Genomic DNA, 12,307 nt, shown 5'->3' with positions numbered 1-12,307 from the left:
AACAAACTCACGAATTTTAGGGAGTAGGAGTCAGTTGCATGATTATATATTTGGTGACTTAAGTTTTTGAAATAAAGGATTGGAGTTAAAATGGTTTCATATGATATATAAACGGCAAAATGTCTGTGTGTGTGTGTGTGTCCTTTATACAAATCCACAATTTTTCAGTTAGAGGGCTCGCACTTTCTATGGTCATTCCAAATCGTCCAAGGGTGGTCGTGCACATCTTTACATTTCCCCAGTCACCCTGCAAAGCCATTAAAAAATCAATAGAAGTGACTTTTTTGTGAATTTTCTATCCAAAACCCAATCAAAATGCCCGAAACTTGATACGCCAATTGAATGCCAGCTAGCTGTATGTGATTGGTCGGAGATTTGGACAGTACTCGCATGTAGTGTGCATGCATGCAGCTGTATATGCATGCACTAGCACTAGAAATATTTCCACATTGCAGCACAGCAAGCACGCTTGCTAGGGATGTATTTATACAATATTTTACAATTGCTTAAAACTTCTTAATTTGTTTGATGTAAGGAGAAAACAAAACTCACTTTATATACAACTTTCAGCAACCACAGATGCATATTAGGAAAAAATTCTGTGAATTGCACAACTGAGTTTGATTCAAAGTGTACAGAGTAGAGGACAAAAATGGGGAGAGGTAAAAAATAATGAGACAACTAGAGAGAGAGAGGGAGGGAGAAGGAAGGAAGTCTTACCCAAGCTTTAGCAGTGAGAAATACATGAAAATGTTTATCAAAGGACAAGACTGGATGATCAGCGATTCGGGTGAGGAATTTCTGTAATGCTTGTTGTCGAACTCGTAGAAACTCAGAACTGAAACGGTCCAAACGCCGTAGGCTGTGTTTAGCAGGCAGAGGCTGAAAATAAAACAAGATGTTGTCACATTTATTATACAAGTTCCAAGTTCGAGTTTGTGGTATGATTAAAAAGAAATGTACAGTGATGAAAATATAATTATATATTTTACATTACTCTCATAACCCAAGATCATCAAATATTTATGAAAAAACAATTGAACAACTTAAGATGATGGATTCTGTAATGACCAAAACATTTTTCGTATCTTGATCGTTATCTCTCATGTTTGTATTTTACGTACAACATACATATCTATTAGTTTAGAAGGTTCCGTCACATTTTTGAAATGATCATTCTGAGGGTACATTTTCAATACTTACAGTAACACAAATATATTGTTCTTTCATAGCAGATTGTTTTATACCACAGTGGTTAAATCTGTATTACTTTTACCCTTTAAAATTTGTTTAGATTAGATCTGTATCTGTCACTGCATGCTGTTTAAATTCAAAATGGACTCTTAAGCAATGGTAGTGACAAGAAATATTCATTCTATCTATGGAAAAGAAATTTTAAGTGTTTGGATATACCAGCAATGGTATATTTTTACTCATAGATTTCCCTTGATCCAGATGACCAATTTGCTAATATCAAGCTTCTGAAAATTGTAGTTGAAAATCCAATAAAAAAAACTGCTTAAGAATTGGCAAAACAACTGAAGTCAAGTCACACTTCAATCAAAAGGATCTTCAGAAATATAGGAAAAGTGTCTAAATTTGTGGTCATCTGACTGCTCCTCAGCTTAAAGAGTTGCCCATGCTTAACATTGAAGAGTAGAAATGCTTCCGGACCTTTCCTAGAGAGAAATATCACAAGTGACGAAAAATAGGTTCTCTATAATCATAGTTAACACCCAACGAAAAAAGGAGAATCTATCCTTAAATCAAGACTAAACGTGAAAGAAGTTATGCTCTGGGTTTCGTAGAATGTAAAAGGGGTCATCTATCATGAAGTGTGAAACAAAACAAAATGGTTAATGGGAAGTATTATCACCAACTGGAAGAATTGCATAAAAAATTTCAGAAAAAGCATTCTTCATGAGTCAGTCATGAAAGAGTGTTGCTCTTACACAATAACGCAAGACCATATATTGCCTAAGTCACTCAGGAAAAGATTATGGCACTAAATAATTATTCTCCTGACCTTGCTCCATCATATTTTCATTTTCTCAGATCACTGCAACAATATTTAGAGACAAAACAGTTTATTAATTGTGAAGAGATTAAAAAAACATACTGATTGTTTCTTCGCTTTAAAAGCTGAAGAATTTTACATTTGAGGGATTAACAATTTCCAAATAAATGGGATTATGTTAACAATAATAAGGGGAAATATCTTGATATCAGTTAAGACCAAAGAATCATTACTTTCTTTTCTATTTTGAAATGCAACAAGACTTTTTTACCCACCTAACATACTATACATAAACATGCATGTTTATATTGTACGTACAACACACACATTTATATTGTATATGCAACATACACATACTGTATATACACACATCTCTATAAGGTATGTATGGCATCCATGACTATATTGCATTTATAACACATGCCTATATTGTATGTATGATTACATCAATATCTGATGTATGAAATGCTGATATTTTATGTATGTCTACGAAAAGTGAAGAAATGTTTTCTACTTACAGGCACCAAATGTGTCGGATAACCATCTTCCAATCTCTGACGTAACCATACAAAGTCATTGTATCTACGCCTCACACAGTATTCATGTGTATCAAATTCCTCCCTTGTAGTCTGTAAAGTAAAAACATTGAAGTTATTATTCTGGCTACGACAATTATGAGTTGGATAATCATTAATAAAGGATAACTTGACAACAGGTTTGTTATTAAAGTTTTAATAATGAGAATCTATTTATTTATCTTTTCTTTTCCAGCACGGTTCAAAATAGTTTGGCATCCTGTGATCTAACCTCATTACTTCCTCCAACATCTTCCTTGGACATCCTATGCCACAGAAACTCTGTAGTAGCACCTCATATTCATTTTCCATCCATATTATAAATCTATGTCACAAATCATCTCACACCTCACTCCGGCAGAGTTTTCGATGAAACCTTTTAATGTTCAGCTGCTCCCTTCAGCTAACCTCAGCTGGGCTCCACTTTTCATCTAAGTTAAACATACAGCACACAGATCACATTCAACTCATCATCATCATTTAACGTCTGCTTTCCATGCTAGCATGGGTTGGACGATTTTGACTGAGGGCTGGCAAACCAGATGGCTGCACCAGGATCCAATCTTGATCTGGCAGAGTTTCTACAGCTGGATGCCCTTCCTAACACCAACCACTCTGAGAGTGTAGTGGGTGCTTTTAAAGTGCCACTGGCATGAGGGCCAGTCAGGCAGTACTGGCAACGGCCACACTCGAAAATGGTGTTTTTTTACATGCCACCTGCACAGGAGTCAGTCCAGCAGCACTGGCAACGACCTCGCTCGAATGTTTTGCTCACATGCCAGTGAAGCGATGCTGACAACGATCACGCTCAAATGGTTCTCTTTACATGCCAGACAGCTGTTCTGGCAGTGACCCCACTTGGATGGAGCTGTTAGCGCTCCACTGGCATGGGTGCCAGACATTGAATTTGGTTCACTTTTCATTCTTTACTGCAGCTGTTTTATTCATGAGCTATAGACCTCAGATCATTTGACTTGATCATAGGTTGTCCCTATCACAATGGAATATTGGCAATGAGGGAACTTCTATAGACACAAAACCTATTACAAATAACAGTCAAATCTCTCTCAAATCATATCTTATATGTCAGTGAGAACTTATGTACAGTTAGACAACAATAACTTCTTCAATAAATGCTTAAATTTGCAAAATTGATGAAAATGTGGAGACAAGAAAAAAAGGGAGGTTTGTTAGTGCAAATCGCAAAATGAAAACCATTAAACCAATTAAAATTAATTTGGTTGAAAGTGAAAGGAAATCCATCTAAACATCCATATATTAATACAAAAGGTAAGGAAAACTAGTAGCAATTATTGTGGTGGTGGTGGTGGTGGCAATGATGTTGGCATTGGTAATGGTTGGTGAATGGAGAAAGATATCTAGTGCCTTGCTGTACCCAAGAAGACCCGTCCATGACAACAGAACTGATATCCTAAAATGCTTGTCCATGAAGGGATATCTGCCCCACCCCAACTCTCTGCTCTGTCAATCATTTACCACCCCCCATACACACACACACACACATTCCATTCCCTAACACCCATCAATTCTCTATTACCTGAGAACAGAAGAGACGTTTATTGCATCTCCCAACTTTCTCATTTACCTTTCTTCCCCCACCTCAACCCACTTTCATTTCCTACTGTCTTCCCCCCCCACCACCACCACCACCTGCCTCCACCAATCATCTTCCATGCCTCCCCTCCTCCATGCTGATTTCCATCATTAACACCTCAAACACCTCACTTACCTGCTATCATCCTCAATATTTACTGCAAACCCTGCCCCATGGCTTCTCTTATATTTCTTTCCATCATTTGCTACGTTCACCTCAATCCCGTCCACTCACCCAGTCCAAACCTATTCTCACTGTTCCCAATGTCCCTTCAGGGCATGTCTCAATACATCTTTACCATCATCTCTCTCACTATTGCTCTCTTTATCTTACTCTCTAACTCACTCTCCTTACTTTTCCATCTGAGGTATCCATGTATTAACTCCACAGCAAGACACCTATCTGTCTATCTATACCTATTTCTTTACTACCCACAAGGGGCTAAACAGAGGGAACAAACAAGGACAGACAATGGGATTAAGTCGATTATGTCGACCCCAGTGCGTAACTGGTACTTAATTTATCGACCCTGAAAGGATGAAAGACAAAGTCGACCTCAGCGGAATTTGAACTCAGAATGTAGTGGCAGACGAAATATCTCTGAGCATTTCGCCCGGCGTGCTAACATTTCTGCCAGCTTGCCACCTTCAGTCTCTCTATACCTTTAGACTCTCAGTTGGCACAAAGCCACACACCCTCAATACTAATCGCTCCTCCCAGTTGAAGGGTTTTTGCCTTGCAAAGTACTTGTTGACTGTCAGTGCTGGTGCCACTTAAAATGTATCCAGTACACTCTGTAAAGTGGATAGCTTTAGGAAGGGCATTCAGCCATCGGAACCATGCCAAAACAGACAATGGAACCTGGTGCAGCTCTTGTCAAACCATCCAACCCATGTCAGAATGGGAAAACCATTAAACAATGACGATGATATATATATTTTAAAATCTACCTTAACAGAAGCGTAACAGTTTTAAAAGCCGAGGGAAATAAACCTTTAATGCTATATGCATTAAAACATGTTCAATCAACAAATTCCATTTGAATAAGAAAAGAACAAAAACAAAAAATGATTGAGAGAATTTTACAGCCATGAATTCACTGTTGGTAACAAGCTATTGACATTTCATCCTCTATGGTTCTTTATAAACTATTCAGTGTCATTAACCTTCACTGTTCTAATATAACAACTACGACTATCTGGTATAATATTTTCTCATTTGTAGATAATGACATGTTATACATATTGCTTGGAAACTTGCATCACCTCAGACAATTAGAGATCCATTATCTGATAAGAGTGATGGCACATATCCATGTACAAATAATAACACAGAACCATCCGCACTGACTCTTGGAGGTTACTCTAAGTGTTCTCTATGTAAATCTATATGCAATATAACAGTTCAATGAGCCTGATCAATAGGGAATACACTCATTGTGGGTATCTATCAATTTGGAAAAGCAAATAGAATTTGGAAGAAGGAATTTGGTAAAATGGATACTTCCCCAAACCTTTTCACACAGAACCTCAATGTGGTCGCCTGGCCTGTGAGAAGTAGCATTCAAATTTCCTCACGTCAAATGTTACCATCTTAAAAAAGGATGGTACATTAGATGCAGTCATATACATGCTAAATAATAGGACAGGGATGGTCATGGCCAGAATGTCTTAGATCAAAAGCCTGCTAGGTAAGAACTGGCCAAGAGATAAGCAACTTGTTTTAAAATCTATAGGCCTGATTTTTACAGCTGGATGTTCTGTTGCCAACCCTGAACTGCTTTACAAGTATGTGATATTTTATCTTAAAGGCCTTTAAAAGCACAGCATGACCTGTCATAACAGAATTTGTGGCACAGTGTTTTACTGATAAGGTTTTTCTTTAAAATCAATATTTATAAAGTTTTGTCTAGATAGTAAATTTAAAAAAAATTTTTTTTTTAAGGGATACAACAGGGAAATGGTGGCATAACTGTAGCCAGTAGACAAGGAATTTTAGTATTTAGTTCTCTTGCATTTTGAGTTCAAATCACTAGGATTCACTGTTTATCATCAAGCCACCAGAACCAACTAAAATAAATATCAGTCATATTACAGAAGCAGGGTCTACTAACAATACTCTAGCCTCCAACAAATAGGTGATCATGTGCACATGTAAAGGAGTCAGTTTACAAACAACCGCCTGGAGAACCTCATTACCTAAATGAATTGTTTCAAGAGAGAAGGGCAATGTCCATGATGCTTTTTAGGGACTCTGGGACTAGTGGGAAGGCAGGAAGGAACATATCTGTCCAGAACGCTCACAACAGAATGGAGTCCACTAAAGGTGCCCAAGAATCAGGTAGTAGTGTTAAACTGGGGGACAGATTAAGTCTATCACTAAAGTAAACTGTTGCAGGATTTGACATTAGAATGTAAAGAGATGGACTAAATACTAAAAGGCATCTAATGGCACCGATCCACTGTGCTGGATTGATACTTTATCAACCCCAGAAAGATGAAAGAAAAGCCAAAGCTGACCATAACAGGAACTGGAACCAGAATGCACAAAGCCAAAATGAAGAATGCAAATGCCACATGAAACCATAACTAAATACTGTAGGTATCCGATGCTCTACCGATTCTGCAATTCCATTGTCTATAAATATTGTATTCAAGAAAAGTACAGAAATTAAAAGGAAATTACTTCAATCAGAATTTGAAGTGTCTCACTCTCCGGATAAACATAAATTAAATGTAATCTAAAAAAAAAAAAAAAGGCTACTCAAACTCTGGCCCACATTCTTCACTGCCTCTTCTACTATGATCTCATACCACCTTCACACAGAACCATCCAGCTTACTTGTCACCTATGTTGTGCTCACTATCTTATCTCAAGCTTTGTACTAATTACTCTACCCAGTCCTTCCTCTTCAGGATGTCATCCTTCTGGAATTATCTACCTTCCTCTCTGTCCATGTTTTCATGCACCAATCAGTTACTCGAGAAGAACAGTGTCAGCTGCATCACTCTCACCAATCTCAAAAGCCTATGAAGGCCATGAACACAACTGCTTCTTATAAAACAAAACAACAAATAAAAAAATAAGGAAACCCTGCCAAGATCCTTCCTATCTCTATTACTGTCCTTGCAGTACTTCCATATATCAAAATCAATATTAAAAACAAAAAGTCAATCAAGAGAGGTGAAATACAGGGTCACAAAATAAATACATTCTAATCATATTGAGTCAATGAGGATGCCATTACACAGTAATCTGATCAGCTAGAAATAGCACTCAAATTTCCATATCAGATAGACCATGTGTGAAAGAAAGAAAAAAATCTAGCCATAGTTGGAACATCTGATCATTCTGCCCAATCAGACCTGATATAGGCTTAAGAATCATGTCAGACGTGAAGTTGGATGCAAGGCCAACAACATTGAGCTACACATTTAAAAGTCATTAACAGTACTGCTAATATGACTCATTTAACAATGTGATTATTGACACAAGACAATGATCAACTGAGCACAAGATTAGCAATAGAATACCCAGTTTGCAAGAAATGATCAACTGATAAGCAGCTGATAATGGGGTACGCAACAAACAACTAAACTGCAGTTATGCAAATCAATACCAAACAAAGATCTGTACTGACAGCAATCAGACTTTATCAAGACACAAGATGATAGTTTATATCTCAAATATATAAAATTATTGTCAGTATATATAACCAGTTTGATACATGACTTATCTATCTCTCACTACACACAAATAACCACTCACTCTAAATACTAAGGGTTTGGATACCTATCTCTTATCAGTGATGCAAAGAGAGTGTCACAAGCCGGATTAACAACTTACTATCACCAGTCTACAGTATATTAGTACTAATAATATATAAACAGTGGGTGTCTTCAGCATTCATTCTTAACGATCAATCACTCGCTTCACTGAACTATGACCTGATACAATGGTAAGGCACAGCACTGCCCTCTTGTAAGCAGAAAGCAGGAGCACGGTAGAACTGCAAAGTATTGAAAATCTTAAAATTTGCGATGAACAGGCATTCCTACAGAGAAAAGACTGTTTTCTCTCAATGACTTAATACCAAACAAGGGATGAACACCATGACATCTCATCGACAGTGCCTCTTAGAGGGAGACAATAAACATGAATCTATGTTGGAAAATTCTGCTGCTATTAAAGTGTCGGGTAAAGTCACACCACAGCAACCTTTAATACCCGTAACACTTTATCTTACCGTTCACTCGTTTCATTCATTGGACTGCGGCCATGCTAATGAACTACCCTGAAGGGTTTAATCAAACAAATCAACCTCAGTACTTATTTTTAGTGTCTGATATTTGCTCTATCAAGGATGTAACCAAACCAACACCAGTTATCAAACAGGAAGTGGGGTGGGGAAAAGCACAAACACAGTCACATTATTCATACACACACATGATGGGCTTCCGTGCAGACTCTGTCCAGTAAATTCACTCATGGAGTGTTGGTTAGCTAGGAGCAATAGTAAGAGACACTTGCCCAACATTGGTTAGCATTGTAGGACTAAACCTGAAACTGTGTGGTTGCAATGCAAGAATCTTAACAGCCATGGCTGTACCAATTTACGAAGCTCTAATTGTGGAGGATACCTGTGGAAGGGGAAGACCCAGGAAAATGTGGGACAAAATGGTGAGAAAGGATTTTCGGATGCTGGGCCTCACTGAGGAAATGACAAAGGACCTGGAGATGTGGCACTTTGCTGTACTTGTTAAGACATATATCAAGCTAAATAAAATCGCTGTCTTCCACACATACAAGATGTTAAGTGGCTGGCATTAGGAAGGGCATCCAGCCAGAGAAACCATGCCACAACAGACGGAGCCTAGACAGCTCCCTGCTATCCAGCTCCTTGTCAAACCCTCCAACCCATGCCAGCATGGAAAGAGGACAATGATGATGATCTCCTGAAGGTTCATAAAATGAAGCAGATGAAATAAATTTTCTGTTGGATGGGACCTTACTTTATCACAAGTAGCATTCTCAGACTGATCTGATAAGCCATTCCAAATGACTATCAAGCTGAGTAAAAAGTAAGCAATGTTTTGAAACATGAAATTCATCGCAATATATTTCAACAAAGCAGAAATATTAATCATCAAAATAAGTACTACTACAGTCAACACATTTTGCCAACGAGTTACAGGTTTGTTCATTCCAGTAACATAAATATCCGGAGTTCTGGAGCGGATGAACACTTTGAACACACTCTCAGCACTGGTTTGATTTCTGAACTCCTTCTCTCGCAGGAAACCATCAAGGTGCTTGAAAATGTGGTAGTTGGTAGGAGAAAGGTCTGGGAAATAAGCTGGGTGGGGCAGAACCTCGTGGTCAAATTCCCTCAACTTCTGGAGAGTCATTAGTGAAACGTGTTGTTGAGCATTGTCATGAAGAATGATCGGCTTGCTTCTGTTTACCAGTCTGGGATGGAGGAGTAGCATTTTTTCATTCATTTTGGCAATTTCATGACAATATGTTTCTGCAGTGACGGTTTTTCCAGGTTTAAGTTATAGTGGATGAGTCCAGTAAACCACTAAACAGTCATCATAACCTTCTTTTTGAAGAGCTTAGGTTTAGGGAAGGTTTTTGGTGCTTCATTTTGGTCCAACCACTGAAGAACCATTTTTATTAGTGTACAGAATCCACTTTTCATTGCAAGTTAGAATATGGTCGAGAAATGGATCAGTCTGGTTATGGAGAAGAAGCAACGAGCAAATTTTACAACTGCACATTTTTTGATTTTCATTCAAACCATTTGTCAAGCTTCTTTGATTTTCTGATCAAATGGTTGCAAGCAGTTTTCTGGCTAACTTGAAGTTATTTTGCCAGTTCTCGAGAGGTTTTATGTGGATTTTTCTCAATAATGGTCTTTAATGGAACATTATCAATGACAGATGGGCATCCACTATGTTCCCAATCTTCAAGATTGAGGTCTCTACTGCGAAATCGTTGAAACCATTTTTGAGCTGACCACTCACTGGTCATTTCCTCAAATGTTTCACTGATATTGCGAGCAGTTTCAGCTGCTTTACATCCTTTTCTGAAGTTGAATAGCAAAGTCTATACATCATCAGACAATTGCAAAAAGATGTTTAAAAAAATTAAAAACTGCAAATTCTTCATGGTTCAAAATGTTGTTGAGTTTTAACTCAGCCTGATGGAACTCAAACCGAAGAGATGGCTGCTACGCAGTTGCTTGACCTGTAACAAAGAGCATCTAAACCTCCCTCAACTCATACGCTACCATCTTAAAGAACAAAAAATTCATTTCATTTGGTTCTTGATTCCCTGAGATGACTATGACTGGAATGCCTTAGCTCATAGATATAGAGCTTAACAACAAATTAACTAAGGTCATGTAGAATTAAGTGTTCAGTCCAGAAACTCAATGAAATTACGAGAGGCTGGAGACACAAACATACACGCACTCACAAACACAGCATCAATTAATGTCCACTTTCTGTGCTGGCATGGGTTGAATGATTTGATAGGAGCTAGCAAGCCAGACAACGGCACTACACTCGACTGTCTGCTTTGTTAAGGACGTCGTTCCTAATGCCAATCACTTTATAGAGTTTATTGGATACTTTCCATGTGGTACCAGCACCAGTGAGGTCACCAAGGAGGTGACTTTGTACCAGTTGATGACTAGTTGAGACAGAGAAAGGAGTCTTGAAATAGAGGAGATACATGACTACCCTAACTGATACATAGATATACATACATGTATATGTATATGTGTGTGTGTGTGTGTGTGTGCACACACACACACACACACACACAACGATAATGGCGCAAAACTATTATGATGTCTTGGGCATTGACTGATGAAGAATTATCTACAAATTTTCCATGCGTTATGGTTTTGTCAAATTTTCCTTTTTGTTAAATTTTCTGGGTGTTATATTTTTATAGAAATCCTTGAAATGTTATTTATGTAACACAATGCACTCTTTACACACACACACACACACACACACACACACACTCACACTCACACACAATGGGCTTCTGTTTCAGTCTAACAAATCCATTCACAAGGCTTTGGTCAGCCTGAAACTTTAGAAGACACTTGCCTGAGGTGTTCAGTGGAACTGAGCCCAGAACCAGGTGGTTGCGAAGCAAGCTTCTTACCACATAACTATGCCTGTACATACATCATTATATAAAGGAGGAGTGGTTGTGTGGTAAGTAGCTTGCTTACCAACCACATAGTTCTGGGTTCAGTCCCACTGTGTGGCACCTTAGGCAAGTGTCTTCTACTATAGCTTCAGGCCAACCAAAGTCTTGTGAGAGGATTTGGTAGACGGAAACTGAAAGAAGCCCGTCGTATATATATATATATGTGTGTGTGTGTGTGTTTGTCCCCCCCCCCCAACATCGCTTGACAACCAATGCTGGTGTGTTTACGTCCTCGTAACATAGCAGTTCGGCAAAAGAGACTGCTAGAATAAGTACTAGGCTTACAAAGAATAAGTCCTGGGGTCGATTTGCTTGACGTAAAGGTGGTGCTCCAGCATGGCCACAGTCAAATGACAAACAAGTAAAAGAGTATATATATATATATATATATATATATATATATCTCATTGTTTAACATCCACTTTCCATGCTAGCATGGTTTATATACATATATACATATATATATATATATATGTATATATATATATACAAATGGATGTTTATGCACGCAATCATATACAAACCTATGAATACACAGTATACATTGTGTGTGTGTGTGTGTGTGTGTGTAAAATAAAGTAAGCATCTGTTTGGTAATCAATCGATTTGGCATCAGAATTTGATTAACTATATTATAATATTTATTACAGATTCCACTGATTTACAAGCCAACAAAATTTGCACCACCATTCTCCAACACCCAACACCACCAACAACACAATACAAACACCATAACATCAACAACAACTAACAGTTGTCTAGAAAAATCTATACATGTTCTTGTCTAAAATTATTCAGATTTTTCCATCCTGTTGGCTTTAAGCCTGCAAAATGACCTCCTTCTTGAGTATCTCCCTGTTTGTTAAGCAC

General features: G+C 37.9%; 1 protein-coding gene across 2 annotated transcripts in view; it reads right to left on the bottom strand.

Annotated features, from left to right (window-relative positions):
• The window catches only part of LOC115215769 (sorting nexin-30-like), a 56,874-nt gene that overhangs the window by 19,104 nt on the left and 25,463 nt on the right, over positions 1-12,307 (bottom strand). For both annotated transcript variants that reach the window (XM_029785069.2, XM_029785067.2), the window contains exons 3-4: positions 2,536-2,646; positions 721-882 (exon numbers count right to left, since the gene is read on the bottom strand). In XM_029785069.2, coding sequence (XP_029640929.1) covers positions 721-882; positions 2,536-2,646 — 273 coding nt within the window. The remainder of the gene's footprint in view (positions 1-720; positions 883-2,535; positions 2,647-12,307) is intronic.

Source organism: Octopus sinensis, linkage group LG9 (assembly GCF_006345805.1).
Source record: "Octopus sinensis linkage group LG9, ASM634580v1, whole genome shotgun sequence".
Taxonomy (NCBI): Eukaryota; Metazoa; Mollusca; class Cephalopoda; order Octopoda; family Octopodidae; genus Octopus; species Octopus sinensis.
The sequence above is the reverse complement of the archived record's forward strand: the minus strand, read 5'-3'. Positions and strand labels throughout refer to the sequence as shown.